At 54.5% G+C, this 27,911-nt stretch overlaps 1 protein-coding gene across 3 annotated transcripts; it reads left to right on the plus strand.

Annotated features, from left to right (window-relative positions):
- Nucleotides 1–1,954: 1,954 nt before the first annotated feature.
- Nucleotides 1,955–26,434, plus strand: WDR5 (WD repeat domain 5). Of its 3 annotated transcripts, none has more exons than XM_024252568.3 (14): nucleotides 1,955–1,977; nucleotides 5,944–6,082; nucleotides 6,894–7,002; nucleotides 7,694–7,767; nucleotides 8,133–8,222; nucleotides 8,599–8,688; nucleotides 8,902–8,985; nucleotides 14,573–14,628; nucleotides 18,318–18,364; nucleotides 20,980–21,055; nucleotides 21,856–21,889; nucleotides 22,206–22,280; nucleotides 23,018–23,105; nucleotides 24,403–26,434. In XM_024252568.3, exons 2-14 carry the CDS (start codon nucleotides 6,002–6,004, stop codon nucleotides 24,501–24,503), a joined length of 1,005 nt encoding a protein of 334 aa, XP_024108336.1. In that variant the 5' UTR covers nucleotides 1,955–1,977; nucleotides 5,944–6,001; the 3' UTR covers nucleotides 24,504–26,434. The 3 variants fall into 3 exon arrangements, with proteins under 3 accessions (XP_024108336.1, XP_024108337.1, XP_054376841.1); XM_024252569.3 differs by lacking the exon at nucleotides 1,955–1,977 and adding an exon at nucleotides 2,154–2,335; XM_054520866.2 differs by lacking the exon at nucleotides 1,955–1,977 and adding an exon at nucleotides 2,559–3,081.
- The last annotated feature ends 1,477 nt before the right edge of the window (nucleotides 26,435–27,911 follow it).

Consider the following 27,911-nt stretch of genomic DNA (forward strand, 5'->3'; position numbering starts at 1 on the left):
AATGCCGGCAAGGAAGAGAATTTAACAAAGGCAAGTAATTTGCTTTACTAAGTTTTAAATCCTCCTATATCCTACCAAACTGTTGTCAGGCTCAGGAAAAACTATCGCAGGTGAAAATAGAAGAGAAAATAAGAATCACAGAAGAGGAACAAACACGATGGAGATTTTCAGAACATTAACTAGGCTTTGGCCACCAGGAGTGACTTAGTAAATGGAACTGTTTCTCTGACCAATTTTTTTTTTTTTTGTGACGGAGTTTTGCTCTTGTTGCCCAGGCTGAAGTGCAATGGCGGGATCTCGGCTCACTGCAACCTCTTTCCTGGGTTCCAGCGATTCTCCTTGCCTCAGCCTCAGGTGATCCTGACCTCAGGTGATCCACTCGCCTCAGCCTCCCAAAGTGCTGGGATTACAGGCGTGAGCCGCTGGGCCCGGCCGGATTTTCTCATTTTTACTAGAAGGCTCTATCTCCTGGGGGTGGGGTGGGGTGGGGTGGTGAGACCAATTCACCTGTAAGTGGAAGCTGGGAACTTGGTTTGAGTTCTGAGAGTTCTGGGGTCTAGCGTCTTATCTTGCTTTGCCTGGAGGGCTGAAGGACTGGAAATACTTCTGTTTTGGGGCTGGAACTAGGACTGCAGTTTGGGAGGCGGTGCTAGGTTGGAAGAGGAGGCGGGGTCTGGTAAGCACTTTAGCCAAATTGAGCAGTGGGAATTAGGGAATTGAGGGCAGTGGGAAGCTGGTTCCTAGTTTTAAACTGGGGAGTGACAGATCAGAGCTGGATTTTTAGGAGTTTCTCTGTCTGGAGGTTTAGAAAAGACCCAGGTGGGAGGTAGGGCTGGGGTGGGGAGGGAGAGAAGTGGACGATCTGAGAGCTGAGGCGGGGTGGAGGGAGAGCAGCGTGTCACGGGCTCGGGATTCCGGCCCAGGCGGCCAGGTGGACGGAGATAGAGATGCGCTTCTTCATCCGAACTGGGTTTGCTAACCTGTGACTGTCACTACTCCATGCTCCATGGCACCTGGCCCAAGGGATCAGGCCTCTTGGGCACACAGATCCATATGGCGCCCTGAAGGACCAGACAGGGACCTTGCCTTCTCTGTGTCCTTCCTGGGAAGGGGACTCCAGACCAACTGCCAGTCTTCCGGTTCCACCTCTCTGACAACCGCTCACCTCACCCTCCTTGGCATTTTTATTTCAAATGCTCTATCCCTTTGTTTGCATGGGTTCCCGTGTCATATTCTGTGTTCCCATTTTTAATTGGAGAATAAGGGACTATGTTATTCTACCCACTGGCCTAGCTGAGGGGATAGGGAGGCCGTGCCTACCTCCAAAGCTCTAAGAAGTGAAGCAGGCGGAGAGAATGTGCAGTCGTTGAGGCCAGAGGACCGGGCCTCAGCTTCTCCTCAAGCCCCTGAGTCCTCCTCTGGAGACCACCCCCTTGTACCTGGAGGTGAAAATGCCCGCCCAGGAGGGAAGGGCTGGCCCCCGGAGAGCCCGCAGCGAAGTGAGTTTGCGCACTGCGGAGCGGGCGCGGGTGACTCCAGAGCGGCTCTGCCAGTCCGCGGGGCTGGCGGGGAGCAGGTTCGTGCACCGCGGGCTCTGTGCATGCAGAGGCGGGAAGAGCCCCCAGCCCGGCAGCCGGCCCCGCGGGAAGGCGCAGCCCGGGCTTCCGAACCCTGTGAACTGGCAGGTTCCTGGTCTTCCAAATGGGCAGGAATCGTCCTGCCCGCCCGGGGTGGGAGGCCACATGGGGGCACTGCGCCCGGGCGCGGCTCCAGGTGCTTTCCAAATGCCCACTGCCGCTCTCATCCGTACCAGCGATGATCAAGAACGGGCCTGGTCGCCCGGGGAGGTGCCCCGGCCCGAATCGACTCCGGAGACAACGCCGGGCGACGCCACCTGCGCAGGTCCCAGAGGGCCGCTTGTGTCTGTGTGCAGGGCGTGCTGTCTGTGGAAACGCGAGGGCACACTAGCACTTTCCTGTATGTATTATTATACTTCAGTTTTTAGGAAGTGCATTAGAAGGGCCTGTACCAGTCAAATTCGGGGATTAAAGCTTTTAAGCGGGAAGCGCGCGCCCCGTGCTGTCCCTTTAAAGCGTTGGGCCGGCCCGAGGCATTCTGGCCGCTGCCGCTGCCCGTAGCGCTCCTCGGAGAGGCCGGCTTTGTGCGCTCGCCCCTCCCCCCGGACACCGCCCCCTCCCCTCGCGCACGCGCACTGCGCCCCCGCCGCCTGGCGCCCGCCCGAGCTGCCGCCTTGTCGAGCTGAGTCCGCGCTCCCGCCCAGGCGGCGGCCGACGCGACGCCCCGAGCGCCCGGCCCCGCCGCCGCGGCCCGGCAGGTAAGCGGGCAGCCGCCCGGCCCGGGGAACACAAGGCGGGCAGCGGGGCGGCGCCAGGAGCTGCCAAACCGCACCCGGCCGCCGCACGTGTTCCCCGCCGGGCTTCGGGCCAGGCCCAGCCCCGGGCGCTGCTCCCGCTGCAGCGGCCCCGCCCGGGACCCCCGGCTCGGCCCCTCGGTGGGCGGCCGCGCGCGCAGTCCCCTCCACCCGGTCCGCCCCCACTCGCGCCCCCACGTCCGCCTCCCTGGCGGGCCGCTGACAAGGCCAGAGCGCAGGCACTGGGGCCTCTTTCCCGCAGGCAGCGTGCCCGGCCTCACATCGCCCCTCTCTCTCCACTGCCCCTTCAGGGAAGGACCCCAGAGCCACCAAGCCACTCAGTCCCTGGACGTGGTGCGCTTCCCCTCGTAAAAACGCCCCCAGCCCGCTCCCGCCGCTCACCCCAACCCGAGGCAGCCAGGCTGCAGCTCGCTAGGTGGGGTCCTGGGGTGCGGGTCCTCGGTCCTGAACGGTAGGCCCACCGTGCCTCCTCGCGCGGTGCCGCAGACCTGTCCTGGCCGGTCTGCGAGAGCCATTTTGAGCGGTTACGTTCCCGGACCAAACTGAGGTCGGCCTGTTACATCGCTAACGACACTCCCTGCTGTCTCGCTTGCAAGTTTCCACTCACCCAGGTCCGTTTACCCATCTTCTCAAATGCTAGTTTAATCTGTGACCTGGGCAGGTGCTGTGCTAGCCGGTGGGGAAGACAGGTAAGCGAAGGACCCAGGCGGGGAGCCTGTCCAGGATCTGAGATAGGGAGAGCCAGGTTCCCACCTCTGTTGGGCCGGCCACTTGGCTGGTGTTTAAGATGCAGATTAATTCCTATCTGTGAACACAGTATGCTCTTCAGACTGCATGTCACAGGCAGATTCCTGGGCTCCACCTCAGGGACTGAGGGACTCAGGAATCGGCCTGCGGCATGCAGTCCAGGAGGGCATACTGAGGTTTGGTTGCTAGGCTTCAGGTGGTCAGGCTTACCTGGATGAAAAGCAGTGGCTGCTAGGAGCCAGGCAGCACCTGGTCTAGGGGCCAACTCTTCATCACCGTGCCTGTAACCTTGGCCCCCTCTTTCCTCAAGATCAAGTCTCCAACCTTCCTGTTCCCTCAAAATGATTGTTCCACAGAGACACCTGGGTGTTCATGAAAATGCCAAGCCTTGGCCCGGCGCGGTGGCTCACGCCTGTAATCCTAGCACTTTGGGAGGCTGAGGCGGGCGGATTGCCTGAACTCAGGAGTTCGAGACTAGCCTGGGCAACATGGCGAAACTCCGTCTCTACTAAAAATACAAAAAATTAGCCGGGCATAGTGGTATGTGCCTGTAATCCCGGCTAAACTGGAGGCTGAGGCACAAGAATTACTTGAACCCGGAAGGTGGAGGTTGTAGTGAGCCCAGATCGTGCACCTGGACTCTTTGGACTGTGTCTCAAAAAAAAAAACAAAAAACAAAAAACAAACGCCAAGCCTAGACCCCACCGACGTAGAAACTTGGTGGGCGTGTTGGGTCAAGAAATTGCATTCCCCCCATCCCCCAATGGAGTTTCACTCTTTGGCCCAGGCTGGAGTGCAGTGGCGCAATCTTGGTTCTGCCTTCCGGTTTCAAGTGATTCTCCTGCCTAAGCCTCCCGCGTAGCTGGGATTACAGGGACCGGCCGCCACACCCGGCTAATTTCTGTATTTTTAGTAGGGACGGGGTTTCTCCATATTGGTCAGGCTGGCCTTGAACTTCCTGACCTCGTGATCCACCGCCTCAGCCTCCCCAAGTGCTGAGATTACAGGCGTCAGCCACTGTGCCCAGCCATCATATTCTTAAAAGTCAAGTTAAGGTTGTTTTGTTTGTTTCTTTTACATGTTCATGTTTTTTGAGCCCAAAGGGTGGGGCAGGATGGGCTTGAGCTGGGAGGGGCTGGGCACCTTTTTTGTAAGACCGCCTATCTGTTGTTCCTCCCCTGAGGGTGTTTCCAGGCATCTAGACTCTCCTAGGTGAGTTGATGCTGACAGGAGCTGTTCGGCCTTCTGAGCTGCCTGTTTTGCCTTCTGTTCCTCTGGTGTTTCGTTTGGGTAGGGCATGGCCACACTTCACTCAGCTCTTGCCCTGGCCTGGCTATCTCATGCTAGGACCTTTGCAGTGGACTTTGCAGCTTTTTGCTTGGATTTCCTTAGTTACTCTTTCTCCCTGTATTTGTCCAGCCTGCCAAGGAAAAGGCAGCAGTTGGGTTAAATTGGCATGGCCAGGTTGCACTAATGACAAGCACCACGTAGCTGGCATTTACCGAGGACCGGTTTTGTACTAGCACTTTGTCCCCTGGGCAGCGCTACATGGCCTGCCCCTCCCCTCCCCATCTCTTGTCCTGTGCTCGGCCCTAGATGCAGCGTGATCCATCTTTGCGCAGGGAATCTTTGCTGCAGGTGAAATGGAGCGGTGGCCACACCTGTTCTCTGCAAAGTGGGTGTTGTAGTTTCTCTGCTTTCCTCTTGGATGAAGACTTTGAGACGTGCTTTTTAATGCCTTCCATTTCACGTTAGTGTTACAATCAGCCTGTGCAAGATTTCAGTTCCAAGCTCCAAGCTAGAATTTACAGTGTGTAAACTCATTAGATTAATGGTAGTGCTAGCTTCCGGGATTCCGATGGCCAGTGGTATTTGCAAGCATGTCTCAGTGGCTTTCCCTTTTAATAATGCTGTCCCTCCTTTCTGAGTAACCTGTTGTGCTTTTATGAGATGTATTCAAGTAATGAATCTATTCCCATGGTAGAGGAAACTAGCTGCTTACTGTACAGATTTGGGGTAATTTTCATTGTCAAGGTGAAACCGATTGAACTGCAGTCTTTTTTCGTTCCCCTGCAGTGTGAGTCCTGCTCGTAGAATATCGTTGGTGTACTTGAGGCTGCTTTTCCAGAAGGCAGGATGTGGGAATTCCAGCAGGCAGAGCTGGCTCTGGCTTGCTCTCATCTCTGTGTTTTGTAGCTCCTCACTGAGCGCGCGAGCCCTGTGAGCTGTTAGCATGCTGGAAGGCAGCCTCGCGCCTGCAGCCTGTGCATGGAGGCACTGGAGCCCAACCATGAGGCGTAGACCACGGGGTGCCTGCACTTGTGTTTTCAAACATGGCTGTGAACGTGATTGCGTCACTTAGGGTGCATTTTAGGATTTGGATGTGCTCCCAAACTTCTACACCCTGAAGCTCAGTCTTCTGTCATTTGGCGTGTTAGCTTTCTGTCAGGAAACCTTTTGCTGTTCTTTTTTTAATGTGTCCAGGGCTCTTTGAAGAAAACTGCATTTTGTTTGCACAAACTGCTGCATTCCTACAGACTTCTGGATAACAAAATAAGAAGCATCCTTGAGAGTGGGGTCTTTCATTATGACAAAAGGGGAGAGCGCAGGGGTGTCAGCGGAGCAGCTGGAAAGTATTAGCAAGGACTTAGGGGAATTAATAGGGTCCTCAATTTGGAATGGTTTGTTTGCTACAGGGCTCAATATGGTAGTCAAATGTTTTTCTTTTTATCCTTTTTCTTGGAAATCAGTTTTTAAAAATATGGTTTGTTTCTTGGCCCCCTGTTCTGCATCTCGCTCAACAGACTACCTCTGTCACCGGGTCCCTCCATCCGTGTCTCCTGTGCGGCCAGCGTCAGAGCCATGGCGACGGAGGAGAAGAAGCCCGAGACCGAGGCCGCCAGAGCACAGCCGACCCCTTCGTCATCCGCCACTCAGAGCAAGGTGCGTGCCCAGGGGCCCCTTGGACGCCTTCCGGGGGCAAATACGCTTAGAGATTGTCAGAAACATTTCAAGCTCATAAGCCTAGTCTTCCCTACTCAGTTAAATGTCACTGCTAATTTTTATTTACTGACCACATATCTAGCGAATGCTTGTTGCCTGCAGTGTCAGGGATCCCAAATCTGTCACCTGGAGGAGGGAGCCTTTTATCAAAAATACAGATTCTTGGTCCTGATTGTAAGAGTCTCTGTAGGACCCAGAAAACATCTCTTTATATTTGCCCCAACGCTGGCTGCGATCCTGACGCACAGGCAGATCTGCAAGCCCTCCTGTAGACCTTTAGCAAAGGGAGCAGGGCTTCAGTGTTCGGGGTCGGGGGGGTGGGGCGCTGGACCAAGGCCAGAGCTGGTGGGGGCCACCTGTGCTGTAGCAGGATCAGAGGTGGGATTGAGGTGGGGGGATGAGCTGGTGGGGGCCTCCTGTGCTGTAGCAGGATCAGAGGTGGGATTGAGGTGGGGGGATGAGGTGGATTGAGGGGGGCCTCACGTTTCTGGCTCGGCTGGTGCTGTTGGTACTGAGTTTGGAGACTACAGAAGAAGAGGTCTTGTGGGGAAGTAGTGGGCTCAGATTCAGATGTGTTCCACTTGAAAGGTACTGTCCACATACACATAGAGATTGGTGGAAGGCACTGGGCATGTGGATTTGGAGCTCTAAAGATCTGAGCTGAAATTAAACGGTGGGAGTCAAAATCCAAACTGGTCACGGGTGGAACGCACAGTGGTGGTGACTTTTTGCTAACTGGTCTCTCCCGCAGCCTACACCTGTGAAGCCAAACTATGCTCTAAAGTTCACCCTTGCTGGCCACACCAAAGCAGTGTCCTCCGTGAAATTCAGCCCGAATGGAGAGTGGCTGGCAAGTTCATGTACGTAGCACTGAGGCCCTTAGCTGCTGGGAGAGGCGGTCTGAGCTGCAGACAAAAAACTGGCGAGGGGATGGCTTGCTTCCTCACCTACTGCTGGGGGGACGTAGCAGGCCGCTGGGGGGCCGTAACAGGCGGGTGTGTCTCCTCCTGGAACTGTGACCTCAATGCTGGTTGAAATTGCCCGTGGGGGCCAGGCGTGGTGGCTCATGCCTGTAATCTTAGCACTTTGGGAGGCGGAGGCAGGCGGATCACGAGGTCAGGAGTTCGAGAGCAGCCTGGCCAATATGGTGGAACCCTGTCTCTATTAAAAATACAAAAACAGATTAGCCGGGTGTGGTGGCACATGCCTGTAGTCCCAGCTACTCAGGAGGTTGAGGCAGGAGAATCGCTTGAACCTGGGAGGTAGAGGTTGCAGTGAGCTGAGATCATGCCACTGCACTCCAGCCTGGGTGACAGAGCCAGACACCATCTCAGAAAAACAAAAGAAGAAAGAAAAGAAATTGCCCGTGGACCCTGGGAGGGAGAGGAAGGGGACTGGTCCTCTCGGGCGTGTGGCCGTGCTGAATGGGTTCTGAGCCATGTGGTTCATGCTGATCACCTGGGACTCATGGGAAAAGCTCAGACTTTGGACTCTGGATGACTGGACAACTGTATCCTGCTCTTAGCCTCAGATCCTTTTGTTTTCTTTCAGCTGCTGATAAACTTATTAAAATTTGGGGCGCGTATGATGGGAAATTTGAGAAAACCATATCTGGTCACAAGCTGGTAGGTTTCAGCCCTGTGCAGTGAAGTTGACTGTTGAACAGGGTGGCTCTAGTGATCAAGGGGTCAGGGCTGCTTCGAGAGCTGTGGGTTCAGGTTTAAGTTTTCCCCATTTTTTTTTTTTTTTTTAATAGTTATTTGCATCTTGAACTTTTAACCCAAATACATTTGACTTCCATGGAGGAGTGTCTGTGAGGCTGGCAGAGCTGCAGAAAGCCTGCTGTTTTCCTCCTGGGCCGTGTGTCTTTTGTAAGGTTAACTAGTGAGAAGATTTCCTGAGGGCAGTGGGGATGTTTGGGATTTTGACCTTTTGCCGATTGGTCCTATTTTGTCCTGTCAAGTTACTGACCCTGTTTTTTCTCCCCAAGGGAATATCTGATGTAGCCTGGTCGTCAGATTCTAACCTTCTTGTTTCTGCCTCAGATGACAAAACATTGAAGATATGGGACGTGAGCTCGGTAAGTGACACTCAGTGCTTCTCTCCAGGGGAGACCGGCTGCAGGGCACGGGGCAGGTGTGGGGGAGTGAGTTGACTGCTCAGTAAGCAACACTCAGTGCTCCTCTCCAGGGAAGACCGGCTGCAGGGCACGGGGCAGGTGCGGGGGACTGAGTTGACTGCTCAGTAAGCAACACTCAGTGCTCCTCTCCAGGGAAGACCGGCTGCAGGGGCATGGGGCGGGGTCGGGTGGAGGAGGCCGAGTTGACTTCGGGGAACGGTAAGTCACTGGCGGGACATCAGGCGTGCTTTGAGCTGTCAGACATTGATAAGTGTGACCTGATGCTTATGTTTGGGGAAATAAGCATTGGAATAATACTAATAATACTCTGTTTTAGGGAAAGTGTCTGAAAACCCTGAAGGGACACAGTAATTATGTCTTTTGCTGTAACTTCAATCCCCAGTCCAACCTTATTGTCTCAGGATCCGTAAGTGTGGCTGGGGCGTCTTCCCTGGGGGAGGTGGTATCGGATGTGGGAAGGCTGTTGAATTTGCTTATAGCTACTGTGGAGAAGGCAGGTGGGCCCTAAGTCCTTTCTGTGCTGTTTGTGGGGAGGATGGGCTGATAGCAGGTCTTAGGTTCCGGGGAGGTTTGTCCCCTCTCCTTCCTGTAAAATCACTGTCATCTCTTTTGTGTTCAGTTTGACGAAAGCGTGAGGATATGGGATGTGAAAACAGGGAAGTGCCTCAAGACTTTGCCAGCTCACTCGGATCCAGTCTCGGCCGTAAGTCCCTCTGACACAGGTGGGGTGGTGTCCGGCACTACGTTCCTCTGACATCGGATGTGGCCAGCTGTCTCCCTGAGGGGCGTAAGCCTGGACATGGCCTGTGCCTAGCTGAGTCCTGCTGTCATGCCACGGTCTAGAGCAATCAGGTTGGAGGCTGGGACTTGAGAAACGAGTCCTGTGTGCAGTGGAGGGATGGCGAGGGGGTGGGGAGGTGTCAGTGGGGTTCCCTGTGATAAGCACCAAGGGGCCCTTTGTGCAGACTTGGGGGCAGTGGCCACAGGCGTTCAGGAGGTAGTGTACCCCAAACTGATGCACAGGACAGGAAGGGCGGCCAGGCTGGGAAGGGCACTGGGAGTGGTGGGAGCATAGGTGAAGTGTGAGTTTTGAGTGGAGTTAGCTTTGTTGGACGGGGTGGGTGGGGATGACCCAGTCCTGGTGGGAACCGTTGGAAGCTGGAGCTCTCTGGAGAATGGGCTTTGCACAGGAACACATCCTGCCATTTTGCTGTTGCCATGCCACTGTGCAAACCAAATGACTGAGAGGCCAGGCACGGTGGCTCACGCCTGTAATCCCAGCACTTTGGGAGGCCGAGGCTGGTGGATCACTTGAGGTCAGAAGTTTGAGACCAGCCTGGCCAACATGGTGAAACCCCGTCTCTACTAAAAATACAAAAATCAGCTGGACGTGGTGGTGTGTGCCTGTAATCCCAGCTCCTGGGGAGGCTGAGGCTGGAGAATCACTTGAACCTGGGAAGCGGAGGTTGCTGTGAGCCGAGATTGCACCACTGCCTGGGTGACAAGAACGAAACTCTGTCTTTTTTTTTTTTTTTTTTTTTTTTTTTGAGACAGAGTCTCGCTCTGTTGCCCAGGCTGGAGTGCAGTGTTGCGATCTCGGCTCACTGCAAGCTCCACCTCCCAGGTTCACGCCATTCTCCTGCCTCAGCCTCTCCGAGTAGTTGAGACTACAGATGCCCGCCATATGAGCCCAGCTAATTTTTTGTATTTTTAGTAGAGACGGGGTTTCACCGTGGTCTCGATCTCCTGACCTCGTGATCCTCCTGCCTCGGCCTCCCAAAATGCTGGAATTACAAGCGTGAGCCACTGCGCCCGGCCGAAACTCTGTCTTTAAAAAAAAAAAACACAAACCAAGAACAAATGGCCGAGAGTTAAACTACGCAGTATCATAAACCGCTCCATTTCACCAAGTGGCCAGAAGGTTCTTTTGTTAACAAAGTGCATGAGGTAGTTTCTCGGCCAAGCCTGCCCTTCGTTGAGAAGCAGAAGGAAGGGTGGTGCAGCGTTTGTCCCATGCTGCCCGCCCGTGTGCCTTTCACTTTGTGTCATCTTGGCGGTGAATGGGTTTAAGCATTTTTACCCTTGCAAGGCTTTGCCTGAGTGAGATGGCAGGCGAAGCCCTGATGCTGACCGGACAGATAGTGTGTCAGGCCTGGGCGGGGCTGCGGGGTCTGAGCCCCGCACATAGCCGGGCCACAAGGCCCTCGCGGGCCCAGTGTCACCACTGTGGGGAGGCCGTTTGCTGTGGGGATGGCATCATGTGGCCTTGTGCTTGTGGCTGTGTGCTTGTGGACCCAGCCCCTAGGTGCCAGTCCGCTGCCCTCCAGGACACCTTGGGTCACAGTCAGCAGAGCTGACCTTCAGATTGGGGCTGACAAATGAACACTTGTGAAGTAACCTGAGAAAGGGGTTCGCTGGTGGCCTTTGAGTTGGAAGAAAGAATTCTGTGAGCATCCTGGAGGCCAAAGATAGCGCAGGTGGGACTCGCGGGTGATAGGTAGGATTTTAAAAGTCTTTTTTTCCTACAAAAGTCACATTTGCTCATTAAAAAAAACAGGTTGGGTGCCATGGCTCCCACCTGTAATTCCAGCACTTTGGGCGGCTGAGGCAGGAGGATCCTATGAGACCAGGAGTTTGAGACCATCCTGGACAACATAGTGAGATCCTGTCTCTATACAAAAAGCAAAAAATTAGCCAGGCGTAGTGATGCGCACGTGTGGTCCCAGCTACTTGGGAGGACAGAGTGGGAGGATTGCTTGGGCCCAGGAGTTTGAGGCTGCAGTGAGCAAGATGGTACCACTGCACTCCAGCCTGGGTGACAGAGTGAGACCCCATGTCTTAAAACAAAAAAACCACAAAGGTGAGCAAATGTAGGAAGTAGAAAATGAATTCCCTGAGCCACCCCTGGGGTCAGCTGCCAGGAGGTGGAGTTGGTCCCTCTGTGGTCTTCTACTTTGCTTTTTTAGGTGCATACTTTCCAGGGTAGCTCACTCTTGTCCTTTAAATAACTGGTACCACACCACAGCTGCTGCTCCGTAGCTGTCTCCACTTCACAGCTGCTGTTCCATAGCTGTCTCCACTGCAGAGAGGTTTGTGTTTTTTTTTTTTTTTTTTTTGTGACAGAATCTCACTCTGTTGCCCAGGCTGGAGTGCGGTGGTGCAATCTTGGCTCACTGCAAGCTCTGCTTCCTGGATTCAAGGGATTCTCCTGCCTCAGCCTCCCGAGTAGCTGGGATTACAGGTGCCCACTACCAAGACTGGCTAATTTTTGTATTTTTAGTAGAGACAGGGTTTCATCATGTTGGCCAGGCTGGTCTCAATCTCCTGACCTCAAGTGATCCGCCCGCCTGGTCCTCCCAAAGTGCTGGGATTATAGGCGTGAGCCACTGCGCCCGGCCTGGGGCACCTTTGATGTCTGCGCACATCTATGCCCTTGGATTGCTGGTGTGGGCCTGCTGTGTGAGCAAGGACTCTGCCAGTCACCTCTCAGTGAGTGCTTATGTGTAATTCTCACTTTGACAAAAAGGAGTGCAATGAGCATCCTGTTTGCATCTGTGGCAGTTTATGCGGGATGGCTTTGGAGGGGAAATGCAGTAGTCAGGATATGTGTTTAGCTTTTTGACAGGTACATTTTGGAGCTTTAGAGACTTCGAGGCGTGTGGCCCCCTGCTCACTGTCTCCCATCCCTGTCCCCTCTCTGGCCAGGGTTTGCCCTCTCTGGCCAGGGCTCCTCGGCTGAGGGCCACTGCTGACCCCGTCATCCACAGCCCTCGCGCCCTCCTTGCACCCGGGACCTGTGTTTTTCCTGCTCTGGAGCTTCTGCTACTGCTTGTCTGCCCAAGTTGACTCCACAGAGCGCTTGGAGTGCTCCTTGGCTAGGGGCTTTGCCATCCCCTGCTGGGTTCTGGCTGATTACCTTCTCTCTTTCTTTCTTTCTTTTTTTTTTTTTTTTTAATATTTATTTATTTTGAGACAGAGTCTCGCTTTGTTGCCCAGGCTGGAGTGCAGTGGTGTGATCTCAGCTCACTGCAAGCTCCACCTCCCGGGTTCACGCTGTTCTCCTGCCTCAGCCTCCCGAGTAGCTGGGACTACAGGTGCCCTCCACCACGCCTGGCTAATTTTTTTTGTATTTTTAGTAGAGACGAGGTTTCACCGTGTTAGCCAGGATGGTCTCCATCTCCTGACCTCATAATCCGCCCACCTCGGCCTCCTGAAGTGCTGGGTCTTTTTTTTTTTTTTTTTTTTTTTTTTTGAGACAGGGTCTCTCTCTGTCACCCAGGCTGGAATACAGTGGTGCGATCTTGGCTCACTGCAACCTCCGCCTCCTGGGTTAAAGTGATTCTCCTGCCTCAGCCCCCCGAGTAGCTGGGACTACAGGTTCATGCCACCACACCTGGTTAAGTTTTGTATTTTTTTGTAGAGACAAGGTTTCACCATGTTGGCCAGGCTGGTCTCGAATTCCTGGCCTCAAATGATCCATCCACCTCGATTTCCTAAAGTGCTGGGATTACAGGCATAAGGCACCGCGCCCGGCCTCCCTTATCTACTTCCTCACGGTTAACTTCTGGCAGCCTTCTGCTGGAGTGCAGTGGATGGGCTGGACTGCCCCTTGCACCTGAATGTGGGTGGAATGGCAGAGCCGGGCCATGTTTGCCAGTGGGTAGTATTTGGATGTGGTTAAGAAGCTGAACAAAGCAAAGCATGGAGTTGGCCTTGTGAGTTTTGGGGACTTGTTTTGTCTTGTTACTGTTACATCCATGGTAATAGTCTCAATAAGAGACTGTTTTGCACATTTAAAGGTAGGGATGAATGTGGTTAGATGGATCACTGTGAGTTAGAAAAGTACTTTGAGAGGCTGCTGGCCAGATGGTTGCAGTTAAGCAGCTGGCACGGTGAGAGCACCCTGTCAGAGCAGAAACAGGTACTCACCCCTCTGTGTCTGCTGGAGAACATCTAGGGCTGCAGCACCCAGCATGCCCAGCATAAGAGGCTGCCAGCCGCATGATGGCCCAGAGCTCAGGGCTGTGTGAGGTACCTGCAGGTTTCGGAGACCTGGTACAAAAAAAGAAAGTAAAGTGTCTTGTAGTAACTTTTTGTGTTGATTGTGTTGAAATAATATTTTAGATACCTTGGGTTACATGTTACCAAAGTAATTTCACTTGTCTTTTAAGCTTTTCTAGTGTAGCTTCTAGAACAATTAAAATTACACGTGTGGCTGGCAGGCTCTTGCAGAGTCTAGCCTAGTGCTTCTCCGGGCGTGCAGCAGCAGGCAGCATGCCCCGGGGACCTGTTCGAAATTTATGTTCTTGGACTCCCCCACCTGGACTGGTCAAATCAGAAGCCCTGGGGATGGGGCCTAGCAGTCTCTGCCGTAGTAGCTCACAGGTGCCTTTGATGCATGTGGATTTGCCTTTGGGGACACATGGCAATGTCTGGAGACATTTTTGGTTGTCAGAGCTATAGGCATCTAGTGAGCAAAGGACAAGGTTGCCACTGCACAGGGGCAGTACCACCCTGTCCCCCCCCCGGACGAGTCTGGTCTAAAATGTCAGTGGTGCCAAGGCTGGGAAACTGCTTCTACTAGAAAGTAGAAGCAGACAACCTCAGTCCCATCCCCGAATCATTAAACCACGGCTTCCTTGTGTGGCTTGATTTCACCCAGGAAATGTTTCAGCACCCATAGCCTGAGACAAGATAGTTTCCAAAGGTGCTGTTTGCTTGTGAGAAGGCTTATCCTTGGCTGGGTGCAGTGGCTCATGGCTGTACTCCCAGCACTTCCGAAGACCAAGGTGGGAGGATCGTGTGAGCTCAGGAGTTCGAGACCAGCCTGGGCAAGATAGGGAGACCCTGTTTCTCTTATGAAGAAAAAAAAAAGGGGTGGGCGCGGTGCCTCACGCCTGTAATCCCGCAGTTTGGGAAGCCAAGGCGGGTGGATCACTTGAGGTCAGGAGTTCAAGACCAGGCTGGCCAACATGGTGAAACCCCGTTTCTACTTAAAAAAAAAAAATATATATATATATATAAAAATTAGCTGGGAGTGGTGGTGCGTGCCTGTAATCCCAGTTACTTGGGAGGCTGAGGCACGAGAATCGCTTGAACCTGGGAGGTGGAGGTTGCAGTGAGTTGAGATCGCACCCCAGCCTGAGTGACAGAGTGAGACTCTTTCTGAAAACAAACAAACAAACAAACATAACTCAATCTTTTTTTTTTTTTTGAGATCAGGTAAGAAGCAGCCGTGTCCATGACTTGAAAGTAAGTTTTTGTCTGTTTTCCTTCTCCTTAATTCTTAGGTTCATTTTAATCGTGATGGATCCTTGATAGTTTCAAGTAGCTATGATGGTCTCTGGTAAGTGAAAACATTTTACTTCATTAAGCAATGAGTATTTAACTAAGGGCCAGCTCTTGCACCATTCCTGCATCTGGGGGTACAGCAGTGACAAAAAGACCCAAGTCCTTAATTTCCGAAGCTTCTCTTCTGGCCACGCTGCAGACATGTTAGCAGATACGCAGTGCAGTTTTGCGGTTGGCAGCACAGATGGTGGGGCGGCATGCCTGGGAAGATGTCCTTGTTGTTAGGGTGGGTCACGGAGGGCCGCCTCCATCGGACTTCAGGTCCGTGTAGACGCTGATGTGTGCTGTTCACATGCTCGTGGAAAATGGGTATTTGGACCCCTTGAGGTGAAAGCTGTGCTGCTCCGGGAGGATGCTGAGTGGTGCCGTCTTGCCCAGTGAGGACGCGTCACCATCCCGGGCAGGTGAACGCGAGCAGATGGCAGCATAGGGAAGGGCAGGAGGAAGAGTGACAGGGTCTCCTGCAGAAAGCCCACCTAGGTCTCAGCAGGCGTTTGTAGTGCTTGGACTTGGTAATCTGTGTCCAGCACTCCTCAGGAGACACAAGGGAAGTGGAGAAGTAGAGGTTAACTCAGCGAAACGTCTGATGGGAGCGAGTTGGGGGAGTGGAGTGTTTGGGTTGTGTTTTGGGTGTGGGACGGACACATCATAAGCTGTTCAGATTGGTCACTGGGGAGGAGGGGGATGGTGGCAGCCACTGGCGGAACTGAAGATCTTACTAGGACTTCCTGCAGGGAACCCTCAGGTGGACACGCACACTCGAATTCTGTCCTGCAGGGAACCCTCAGGTGGACACACACACTTGAAATCTGTTTCCCAGTGTGACTCCCCAGTGACTGTTGGCGTGGGGATCCCCAGGGGGTCACAGTATGTAGTCGCCATGCATGACCCCCCATCGGTCTTGAGAAGACGGGTCTGGTGGGAGAGGGTTGTAGTTGAGTTGCACCCAACCACCGGCCTCCCATGGGCTTCACAGCACACACTTCCGGGCCATCGCCTCGTGAGGTTCAAGCTGCAGTTGCAGCACTGTGATGGCGTTTGGGGCTGAGGTCACTGGGATGTGCTGTGGCAAAAATGAGGTCATCTGGAGCCCCACATTGGCCAGCAGTCTCCACGGTTAAAGCCATCATTTACACTTGACCATTTACTAGCTTATTGTAAAAGATACAATTCAGGAACAGCCAGAGGGAAGGAGTGCACAGGGTGAGCTATGGGGGAGCATGGAGCTGCCAGGGCCTCTCTGGTGCCACCCTCCCGGCCCCTCTGTGTGTGTCACCAACAGGAAAGTGAGCACGGGACAGTCTCAGAGTTACTCATGGACCTGGCTCTAAGAACTTTCTAAAGAAATCAGAAAAAGTATACCAAGGAAATCAGGAGGGAAATGGGAAACAAATGAGAACATAGATGATAGAAGATGTCTTCTTTGATGAGGCTGGTAATGAAAACTTTTTAAGTCCCATGATGGAAAAAGCAAAATAAGCAAGATGAGAACTAGGAGGTGGGTGGAAGCACTGTAGGGGGAGGAAACGGGAGTCAGAAGGCTCCGTCCAGGCTGAGCAGTGCCTCGGCTCCTAAACGGGCCCTGGGTATGGTGCCTTAAGGACCAGTCACTGCTGAAGAGGCTGGAAAAGGGGACCGAAGGCCTAAAAAGAACATATTCCCTGTGACTTTATATCTGAATCCAGTTAAATAGCGAACTTTGAAGCTTATCCAGACGATTCCAGACCGCAGACGGGAGGGAGCTCCCTGGTTCATTTTTTTGGATTTAGCATGACCTTGCTACCTAAGCCTTGATTGCTGGTCCCAGAGGAAGGCCACAGAGGGCAGCCCACTGGTGAATGTTGATGCCAGGATTCCAGAGGAAGTGGCAGCCTCCTGAGCCTACTGTGCACAGAAAGGAATTCCCACAGCCAAGTAATTCATTCATTATTGAATAATGAAAGGATTGTAACGTAAACATCAGGAAACCTATTATCTAATTCTACCAACAGATTAAAGGCGTTAAAGGTCTCTGTTATTAATTAGTAGAGGTCAAAAAGGCGCCTGATTGATAATATCCAGCAGCCAACCCTTCAGCAAGATAGAGCAGTATTGTTGGCCACTTATGGTAACTAATAATTTTCACATGTGGTGACATGCTAAGACGATTTCTGTGAAAATCAGAAGTGGGACAGGTGTGCCTGGTTCCCATGTTACTCAGCATTGTTGGGAGTGTCTCGTTAGTGTAAGAAAATGAAAAACCAGTCCTATGAAAATTGAATAGAGATACACATCTTTGTAGATATGTTTGCATGTTTTAAAATATTTAAAAGCCACCAACACTGCTTTTCAAATACCCATTTAGCCCTGTGATGTGGGTACTGTCAGCCTTGCTTTTCAGGCAGGGACACTTCCCATGGTCTCTCAGTTGGTCTGCAGGACCCAGACCCTGTGTCAGCTCTGGAGTCTGGGCCTGGAACCCTCTGCCCTGCTGGCTACGTGGTGTGATCTCGCGTTTAGTGCCATCAGTGCTTGAAAATTGACTGTTTTTCTATATACTAGGAATTGCCAGTTAGAAGATGGGGAAAATGTTTCCATTTTAACAGTGACAAAAATGCTAAGATGTATAGGAATGTGGCTAGCGAGAAAGAGCAGGAGCCATGCAGGAAATGAGAAATGGAACTGAAAGGACACACGGGGGTTAGGTCTTGAGGGTTAGGAGATGAGGTGGCTCTGGAGAGGCCCTCCCGCAGTGATTGCGGAGCTAGAGGACATGAATTTGAGATCCATGGGGCAGCAGGATGGAGCTGTTGCTGAGAGAATTGAGAAGATGCAGAGTTGGGAGGAGAGTTGCTGCTTCTGGGTTTGAAAACCCTGGGTGAAGTGTCTGAGGTCCAGTGTGGTCTTGTCCCCGGATTATTGAAGTGTGGGCAGAACAGGAGGTGGGTGTGCAGAACAGGAGGTGGGTGTGCAGAACAGGAGGTGGGTGTGCAGAGCAGAGAGCTTCGGGGCCCCAGAGGCGGCTTCTTCATGGGTGAGAGATGGGAGGGACTGTGCATGGCGGCCATGGGGTCTCGTGCTTGGGGAATGGTTTGTCCACGTGTGCCCCAAGCCTGTTCCCCGCTGCTGGCGTCTGTGCAGTAGAATTGTGGGTGCTAACACAGTGGGCTCTGCTTCCAGAATGCGTCTGTATTGGCAGAAATCACAGAAACCCTGAAATTGGAACAATGTAAATGCCTGGCTCGTCCCTTCTGGGAATAGTCCAGAAGACTGCTTACAATACTCTTAAATTTTTGTTTTGAAAGAAGCCCTCTTATTGCTTGCATGTGTTTGCATGAGCGTGGGCAGAGCCTGCGAGAAGCACTGGGCTGCTGCTCCCCCTCTCCTTGGCCAGGGAGAGTGGAGAGAGCAACAGGCCTCCCCCTCTGTGTTAGGGGTAAACCGCGGCTTGTGTAGGAGAGATCCAGAGGTACCCCACACATGGTCTGCACGTGTGTAGCGTGTGTGGACTGTTGATGTTTGTATGGACGGTGTTTAGTCTTTGTCCCTAGAATATAAGAGAATGACTGTTAAACAGGTGAAGCGTAACTTTTAAAAAAAGATAGGGAAAAGTGTGCTAGTCCTAAAACTTAGATCTGACTCCCAGCAGCCCACGTGAGATCGTAACTTGTCTACTTACACTTTCTTGTTCTCTTTGCTTCGAAGTCGCATCTGGGACACCGCCTCGGGCCAGTGCCTGAAGACGCTCATCGGTGAGTGTGGCTCTGTGTGGAGGCTGGGTCTGTGGGGAGGGCCTCCCCTGCTGAGTTCCCTGCCCCTGTTCTTCACCAGCTCCTCCTCCCTCCTCTGCCCTGGGTCTGCCCCTGCAGGAGGAACCTTCCTCCTTGTCCGACCGTTCCGCCAGCTCCCCCTGAACACCCTCTGGCTCTCTCGCTCCTTCTGGTGAAGTTTTCCTGCTGTGGCCTTTCTTCTCGGGCCAGTCTGGGGCTCTTCCACCTGTGCTGTCGGGCCTCCCTCCGGCTGCTCACTAGAGTCCTCTGGGCACCCCCATTGCCTCCTGGCTTCGGGCCCCTGCTATCATGCCCGCCTCTTGGATCATTCCTTGAGTGACGGGCTGAGCGCCTGCCCATCTGCTGGGGGTGCTGCAGAGGTGCTGCCCTGGGGGCATGGAGGACAGGCCTGAGGTCTCCACCCCTTGGCGGGAGGAGAGGAAGGAGGGACATGGCGTGGCCTGGATGGGAAGGCCAGGTGCTGGGCAGGGTGTGGCCTGAGGGTCTGTGATGGCCCGGGGTTCCTAGCTGCCCCTTGTGGAGCCTGCAGAAAGGAGCGGAAGGGTTTTCATCTGGGGAGTGTTCATGTTTAAGAAGCCTAGGCTAGATGTGTGGGATGGGGCGCACCTTGAGGAGGGAGCTGGGTGGTGAGGATGGGGAGATGGACCCCCTTGTGGGGGGGCACCCCGTTTGTGCTCTTCTTCCCCCTAGTCTGTCGTAGCCTGCTGGCCTAGCTGAGACCAAGCCCCACAGACTGAGAGGCTATCTGCAGCAGGAATGTGTTTCCCCGAAGTCCAGGAGGCTGCAGTCAGGATCGAGGAGGCCTCTTCTTGGCTTATAGACGCTGCCTTACCCTGGCTTCACACCGGTGTCCCTGGTGCCTCCGTGTGTCCAAATGTCCTCTTGTAAGGACACCACCCTTGGGCCTCATTTTCACTCTGTCGCCCTCTTTGAAGGCCCCGTCTCCAGTACACTCACCTCTGAGGCTCTGGAGGCCTGGGCTTCAGCATGAGTCCCCTTGCCACAGCGGTCTTTGTAGCTTCCTGCCTTGTGGGGCCAGCCTTTTGCCATGCATCTCTCCTGATCGAGATCACACTGCACTTGGTGTCCCCTGAACGGGCCACCTGTGCTCAGTTGTGTGCGCCGCTGTTGTGTGAGCACACATAACCCTCATGGCCACCCGTCGGGAGGGGTGTTGTCCTCATCCTCACGGCCACCTGCGGGGAGGGGTGTTGTCCTCATCCTCACGGCCACCTGTGGGGAGGGGTGTTGTCCTCATCCTGCAGAGAAGTTCATTCACTAGCCCAAAGCTCCACAGCAAGCAGGTGCAGGGACCGGGATTCCAGCCTGGGCACGGGTAGTTTTGGGCGCTCCTGAGCCCAGGGTGGGGACGGAGGGGTCGCTGCATAGCAGTTTTCCCATCGGCGTCTCCTCAGGTCTAGCGAGTTAGACCCTTCTGGACTTCACTGAGACAGGTCGGCTGATGCGTTCATTGTCTGTGAGGCTCTGGCCGGGCAGCCTGGGTTAGGCACGTGGACACATTTGCCATCAGCTGTGTTAAGGGAGCCCGGCCCCCCGGCCCTCACTGTGACCTCGGCCTGCCTGGTGGCGTGATGTGGTGTGCCCCTGAGGGAGGGACCGCGTGGCCTCACAGCGTCTCCCGTGCCTTTTCATTGTATGTGACCGGGCTGAGGGAGCGGAGACGCCAGGTGCCTGGCGAGGCCAGGCGTCCCCATGGTGGTAATGCTGAGGGCCGTGTCCTTCCTGGTGCTCAGGACACAGCAGCGTGTGCACATGCTCGGGGGTGGTGGGGGGGTCTCTGATGGGGCCCAGGGGTGGGGCCTGCACCAGGACACACCTTCATTGAGATTCCCTCCTCCTCACTCGGGTGAGAGGAGATGCCTTCCTCTGGTTGTGAGGGTTGTGGGGTTGCCACGTCCTGAAAACTCTGACCTGTACATCGACAGCTTCTGGGAACCTTGACTCTTTTTCAGCTGTGTGAGAAAGAGCGGCTCTGCTCTGCCCCCAGGCTGCGGAGTCCAGCTGATAGGCCTGGGACATTAGCTGTGGGTGTGACAACAGACAGATGGGTTCTGCGGGTGCGAATGCCCCTTGCGTGGATACATTCTTAAAGGAGAATTTCCGAGGTGATTTCCCAGCCCTCGTTGCTGCTGGTGGAGTTGTCCCTCTGTTGAGTTGGGCATTCGCCAGCCTCATCCATGCCCTGTGAGGCAGGCGACTCCTGAGAGTGCCGGTGGCTCAGTACCCCCAGGAGGCCTGTGTTCCTGTGTGCCTGTGTGCCTGTGTTCCGAAAGGCCTGCTGTCAGGGGAGGCCTGTGTTCCTGTGTTCCCGTGTTCCGAAAGGCCTGCTGTCAGGGGCCCCGAGGCCATGGGCTTGAGGTGTCAGGAACCTGCTCATGGCTGGTGTGCGTGGCTAGGCTACCCTTCGGGGCACCGAGGGGTGGTGGTGCTGGCACTGGTGGTGGTGGCCGACCTCACTCAGATGTCGCACGTGGGGGACGGGGAGCGGGTCCCACCTCCTGTCCCTGCCCAGCTGTCAGCGCCCGCCCCGTGTCACCTGTCCGTTTTTATTGCAGATGACGACAACCCCCCAGTGTCTTTTGTGAAGTTCTCCCCGAACGGCAAATACATCCTGGCCGCCACGCTGGACAAGTGAGTACTGCGTGGGACTGTGGCGGCGGGCATGTGGCCTCCCCAGCCAGAGACACCTGCTTGCCAGCGTGAGCCTTTGGAGAGCATGTTGTGGGCTTGGCACGGGATCCAGGCTCCTGGTGGAGCTTCGGCTTCTGGGCAGTGGCCTGTTAGGTCGGAGGGCAGACCCCTGCCCATCTCTTCCCGAGGCTGAACCTCAGGTCCGACTAAAGGAGGATTTAGGGTCAGTTTTCTGGTTGAGCGACTATGGCCAGGGCAGGCCTAGCCAATCCCGCATGAAGGAGTCGGCGGTCCGGGGGCCTCCAAGGCCCTTTCTGGTTCTGACCTCTGAGCGCCTTGATTTTACCTCTCACAAAGCCACTGCCCTCCCGGGCTGTTCTCTAAGCTCCAGCTTTCCCATGCGTGCACCCTCAGCCCTGTGGGTCCGAGCCTGGGCCCCGATCCTCTGAGGGCTGTGTGGTTGGGTGGTAAAACCTGTTCTGGATGTTTCCAGAACCAAGAGGACTTCCTCACCCTTTTGAGGATGACCCGAGTTAGGGACGATAACACCTATCAGCTTCCTGTTAAAGTCTCTCTTGGAACTACAAATACTTGCGGCTCTCACACTGTGCTCTCAGACGCCGAGTCACTGGACTTTGAGCCTGAGGGGGCCCCTCACCCTGATGGGGAAGGGAATTCCAGCCCCGCTGGCTTTTGCACCTGGCCCTGATGGTGGCCGTGACGTAGTGGCTGCAGAGTTGGGCATGGGGACAGAAGGAAGCCTCCAGACGTGCCGCCTCACCCCTCTCTCTGTCTTGCAGCACTCTGAAGCTCTGGGACTACAGCAAGGGGAAGGTGAGCTCCTGCAGGCTTGGGCCCCCATTGTGCGCCATCCCTGGGTCATGGCCTCTGGTGGGGACACAGCTGGCCCCGGTGATGACAAAGGAGAGGAGCTCAGAGAGCCATCTCCGCTGGATTTGGTGTGAACTGAAAGACCTGGGTATTTGTAGTGTGGCAGTCTGCAAGTTAAATCTTCGATTGTGTGGGTTTGGTACTTGTACTTATTAGAAATAAGTGTAATGAGTAGTGAAACGCCTTGCTTAGAACGTAGAATTATACAAAATCAAGGGGAATCATGACTCTGTGACCAGCCTGTCCCCTCCTGTTTCAGTGCCTGAAGACGTACACTGGCCACAAGAATGAGAAATACTGCATATTTGCCAATTTCTCTGTTACTGGCGGGAAGGTGAGTCTCATAACCTTGAAGCGTCTCACCCGTTCCCAGCTTACTTGCCCGAGAGGTCACGCCTGTTACAGGTTGCTTTATACTCAGAGACGCTTTTCTCTGCCCACAAAATGATTTTCCGTTTCAACCAAAGCGCACTGTGCCAAGTATGGGGGACATCTTGTCCCGTTTGTTTCTAGGTCCATCTCCTTAACGGAGGCAGGCAGCCTGTTGTCGGGCTCTGCTGGCAGTGCTTGGCCGACACCTTCCGAGGGCGTTGGGACCCAACGGATGGAGCTCTGTGTGCTCAGAGTGTCCCTGGGTGGGTGCGCTGGCTCCGAGGCCGTTGTCCACCGGCCCCAGCAGGGAGCGGAGTGTGTTTTCCTGCCCACCCACACTGGTCTCGATGCTCCTGTCTTAGACCGGGGTGACTCGGGCAGCATGTGTGTGACACACAGACTCAGAAAAGGGTGACCTGAGAAGCATCTTCCATCCTGGAAGCCTCTCCTGGGGCAGGCAGGTGCCTGGCTTCTGTGAGCGAGGCCAGTGCTGGGATAGAGTAGGCGGGGCTGTCCCCCTGGGAGATGAAGCCTCAGGCCTGGCTGGAGGGCAGGCAGGGCTTTTAGGTTGAGTTCAGCGAGGCAGCCACCAGCAGGGTGGGCGTGCGACGGGGCGTAACTGGAGATTCTGCCCCTTCCACATGCACGAGCTCTGACCTGCTTTTCCTTGCCCTGTTTTCCCTGCTTGTTGTTACCTAGTGGATTGTGTCTGGCTCAGAGGATAACCTTGTTTACATCTGGAACCTTCAGACGAAAGAGATTGTACAGAAACTACAAGGCCACACAGGTGAGGGCCTGCGCTCCTGCAGTCACTGGCTGCCTGTTGATGTGAGGACGGTTCCTGCAGGTGAAGCGTGGTCTGCCCATAGAGTGCCACTGTCTTCCCCTTCCCACCTCGGCCCTCCGCTGGCCCCGTTGAGGAGCCGCTGCTAACAGCTCTTGCCCAAGGCATGGAGCTGGTCACTGGGCTGCCGACTCAGACCCAGGGCTCCTGGCTTGAACCCTGTTTCTCCCTGTTCTGCCAGGCATTCTGGTCCGGAAGGTGTGTGTGGCTGTGGGACTTTAGGTGGGTGCAGCCTGTCCCACTTCACGGCGAGCTCTGTTTCCTGGGCCGGGGACAGTGAGGTCATCGCTGCCCCATTCTGGAAGCTCTGGCTCCTTTCGGATACCTGTTCCCTCTCCCAGAGAGACCCCCAGCTGCATGCAGGCCTAGTGGGCTCCACGGCGGTGCTGGTTCCCAAGTGACCTGGGGTTGCCCCCTCTGTGGGTCCTGGCTGCCCTCTGTAGCTGCCGCTGCTTCCTCGCCCTCTGGCCCTGCATTTCCACGTCTCATGGAGCCAACGAGAGCAGGGGGTTCGAGCCCTTGTGGAAATCTGGGGAGGTGCTGCTTCTCCCTCCATGCGAGCAGCTTCACCCAGCCTGGGGTCAGTGCTCACGCTCCACGGCGGGCCTGGGCCTTCCCCCGGGTCCTCGCTGGCGTTCTGGGGTTCCTTTGGTTTACGTAGAAGCTGTAAACTTTGATGTGGCCGACCTTGCACCACCAGTCTGTTAGATCTTACTGCCCTGCTTGGGTGGTGGACTTGTCCTTGCTGTGACAGAGCCAGCCCTGTGGGGTGCTCTGGGGCTTAGCATTGGGGGAAGGTGGTGGGAGTGGGCGGCTCAGGGTCCGAGGAAAAGAGGGACATTGTCGATAAAGGACTGAGGACCACGAGGGGTCCGACTGCAGTCCTTGTGCGCGCCAGCCTCTGAGCCAGTCCTGCTGCCACGCTCCTCCTTGTGGGCGCTGAGCTGCTGCTGGTGGGGGCGTGTGGGGCTCCTGGTCTGCAGGCAGGGCTGGCACTCCCTGTGGCCTCCTGCCCCTGTCCCCCAACCGCCTGTGTTGCCCTGGTACTGGCTGCTGTCCCCTTGCTCCCCTCCCCTGGGCTCCTTGTGTCGAGGGTGGGCAGTGGATGCTTGTCCTATGACCTCCCAGGTGACGGGCAGGTGCTACCGCATTTCTGGAGAAAGGTGGAGCTCAGCCTGGGATGGCGCCCCCAGCCCAGGCGCAGGGATGGCTCTGGTTCTGACTGTGTCTTTGTTTTCAGATGTCGTGATCTCAACAGCTTGTCACCCAACAGAAAACATCATCGCCTCTGCTGCGCTAGAAAATGACAAAACAATTAAACTGTGGAAGAGTGACTGCTAAGTCCCTTTGCTCCTGCCCGCGAGAGACTGTCGGGATGTTGACCCGGATTGGCAAGAAACAGGGTGTCTTGGAGGTGGTCCCCGGATCTGCGCCTGGGAGTCAGGACAGGGCCTGATTTGAGCCTCCTCTTTGAAGATGATCTGGCCGAGCGGAAGGTGTGGACCACCGGAAAGTTCTAAAAGTTGCTGGTGACATTTCTTGCCAATTCTAACACTGTCTAGGGAAGAGTTCCTAGTCTATTGTGTTCAAACAGAGTCAACAAAAGTTTTTAATTTTTTATTACAGAAGGGTGAAGTTCAATTTAACATGCGTTGTGTCTTTTCAGTAAACGTTCTGTATCTTTTTGATATTCCATGACCCAGTGCACGCTGTGGCCTGTCACCGCCACCGTGGTCCCGCCAGCCTCCCCTTTGGCCCACGCCGGCCGCCCCCATTCTCTGCTGCGTAGATGCCCTGGCCCAGGGCCCTGACTCCTCCATTCCTGCCAGTAGCTGTTCCTAGTGTATTTTCGTCTTTCTGGAAAACAGCATTGTGTGGTTGTTTTCCGTGTAAAGAGCCGTTTGTGTCTTGGGAGCTTGTGGCCCACACGCCGATAGCACGTTCATCGCACACGATGCTCGATGCTCCCGTTTGTCTCAGTGTCCCTGCAACAAGCAGCACCGCAGACTGTAATAAAAGGTGGGGTTTTGTGAACGGTTGTGGCAAGTGCGTCCTTGTGAAGCTCGTCCCATGTGGCTTTCTTGGAGAAAGGCTCCCCTGGGGCAAGAGGGCGGAAGGTTTCTTCAGAAAGGAGGTGCTGAGGCTGGCTGCACCTGCTCTCTGAAGACGCCTTCCTCTCTAGGTTCATTGTTCAGTGTTGCTGGGGGAGGAGCGGGGGTGGGGAGGTTCTTAGTTGCGAAGGAGCCAAGCTCCTGATGGACTCTTGTTGGGATGTGGGGGATGCCTGTGGCATGGGAAGGCTCCCTGAGTCCCTCACTCCAGGTCAGATGCCAGTGGGACTTATGCGCCCTATGAGGGCTGCAGGGCCAGCGCTGCCCCTCGGCCTCCTCGAGGGGTTGGGTGCTAAGCGCGAGCCTCGCCGTCCCTGCCGGAGCCCTCACCCGCCTGCCCCGCTGCCTCTGCTTCTGGCAGTGTGGCTTCCTGGTGCTCACCTGCACAGCAGTTTACAGCAGAGGCCGAGCAGGAGCCTCTGGGGAGTGAGGCTGAAACCTGAACCTGCCCGTGGAGACAGCTGTGGTGAGGGTTGCCACACACAGTGAGGGTGGAGCAGGGTGGCCGAGGGCACAGGTGCCTGGGTCTGTCCCACGGGGCAGGGCTTTGGGGCTGTGATGCTCTGGGAAGCCAACTTGGGTCCTGGGTCTACAGAGGGCCCTGGCCCCGGAGCCCAGCCAGCTCTGCCTCTCTCAGGGCCTGGAGTCCTGGGTGAATCCTGCAGGTTTTTGGTTGCACCGGCCCAGGGAGGAAGCAGGGGGTTTGTCAGGTGGGCTCTCCTGGGGGTCCTCGAGTGGCAGGGGTGAGGAGGGGATTATCCGAGGCATCTGGAGATGTATGTCCCGTGGTTTCCCCTGCTCCTCTGTTTCGGATGAGGTGTACGGATGAGTGACCTGCACTAAGAAGTGAGTTGCCACAGTGAAAATGGGTTGGTTTTTTTGTCTTCGACGCTCAGGGTCTGGGCGCCTCGCATTTGCAGTCTGTTGTGACAGACACGGGGAGCTCCGCGTGCCAGCCTATGGCTGCCCTGCTGTGGGGGTCCTGGGGCCGGTGAGGCCCCTTCAGTCTTGTTCTGGGGGGACGGCCCACTCCGGGGAGGGGGTGTGCTGTGCTGAGCGCTGTATCCCTGAATATAGTTTATTTTTTCTACATTTGAATTCTGTTGTAGATTTATGTAAAAATACATTCTTTTTGAAAATAAAAATTTTCATGTCTTCTAATTTAGTCTTGTGAGAATTTCTTAACTTAAAACGTAGCTGTCTCTGTGGGGTGGGAGGGCAGCCACCCTGGGGCTTTGTCCCCGGTGGTGGGGGTGGTGTCTGGTGAGCCAGTGTGCCCCACAGGACAGTCCTGGGTTTTTACAGTAACCTGAGGAAAGTCATCTATTTGTGCTAATTATTCTATGTATTTTGTGTTGGTTTTTCCACTCTTAGGTTTATACCTGTGTGCTAATTACTGACAGTGTTAGGCAGGTAGCACGGATGAGGAGGGGCCCTCCAAAGTCCTGCTGCCAGCACCGTGTTGGGGAGTATCTTCCAGCGTATGCGCTACAAACTAACAGGAGCTTTCAGATGTGAAGAGCGCTGCGCCCCCAGGTTCCTGTCCCTGCTGCAGGAACTTCATCGTTTATTGGCTCCTCCTGTTATCTCAGTACAAATCCCAGACATTCTACGTTGTGAGCGCTGAACGCGTGGGTATCTCAAAATAAGTCTCCAGAAGCGTTATCACCACAACGCCATTTTCACACCAAAAAAGGTCTCCAACCCCCGCCTTTTTTTTTTTTTTGAGATGGGGTCTTGCTCTGTTGCCCAGGCTGGAATACAGTGGTGTGATCACGACTTACTGCAGCCTCAACCTCTCGGACATGAGTGATCCTCCCACCTCAGCCTCCCAAGTAGCTGCGACCACAGGCACATGATACCATGCCCGTCTAATTCTTTTATTTTTGAGACAGGGTTTAACTCTGTCACCCAGGCTGGAGTGCAGTGGTGCCATCTCAGCTCACTGCAATCCCCACATCCCGGGTTCAAGCGATTCTTGTGCCTAGCCTCCCAAGTAGCTGGGATTACAGGCCTGGCTGTTTTGTGTATTTTTAGTAGAGTTGGGGTTTTGCCATGTTGGCCGGGCAGGCCAGCAAATTTTTGAATATTTAATTTTGCAGAGACAGGGTCTCACTGTGGTGCATAGGCCTGTCTCAAACTCCTGGCCTCCGGTGATCCACTTCTGCCTCCCAAAGTGCTGGGACTGCAGGGGTGAGCCATTGTACCCAGCCCCCCTAAAATTATTTAATTGAATATCTGATGTTCAGATTTCCCCTGTTGTCTTAGTATGTTTTAAAAAAGTGTGCCTGTATGTGCACATATACAAGCATATACACACGTCACATGCACGCGTACACGTATATATATGCATGTAGTGCACACCTGTGCATGGGTGCACACAAGTATATTTGTGCAGCAAACCACAGCATGTGTATGTGTATGTAGATGTACCTGCAAGGTATGTGTGCATAGGGTTATGTGTGTGCACATGCACAAATGCATGTATGTGCTTGCACACATGTATGCCTGTGTATGGAATCGGGAACCAGACAAGGTCTTCACCTGCATCTGGTTAGTTTACCTCAAGCCTTTTTTTTTTTTCTTTTTTTGGAGACGTCTTGCTCTGTTGCCCAGGCTGGAGTGTAGTGGCAGGACC

The sequence above is a fragment of the Pongo abelii genome, chromosome 13 (genome assembly GCF_028885655.2).
Source record: "Pongo abelii isolate AG06213 chromosome 13, NHGRI_mPonAbe1-v2.0_pri, whole genome shotgun sequence".
NCBI classification, from domain to species: domain Eukaryota; kingdom Metazoa; phylum Chordata; class Mammalia; order Primates; family Hominidae; genus Pongo; species Pongo abelii.

Excerpts from the sequence above, each read along its gene's own strand:
- WDR5 (XM_024252568.3), top strand. The coding sequence starts at position 6,002 with ATGGCGACGGAGGAGAAGAAGCCCGAGACCGAGGCCGCCAGAGCACAG. Across the intron at positions 8,689-8,901 it reads ACCTTATTGTCTCAGGATCC|TTTGACGAAAGCGTGAGGAT; the intron begins GTAAGTGTGGCT and ends TTTTGTGTTCAG. Across the intron at positions 21,056-21,855 it reads CTGGCCGCCACGCTGGACAA|CACTCTGAAGCTCTGGGACT; the intron begins GTGAGTACTGCG and ends TCTGTCTTGCAG.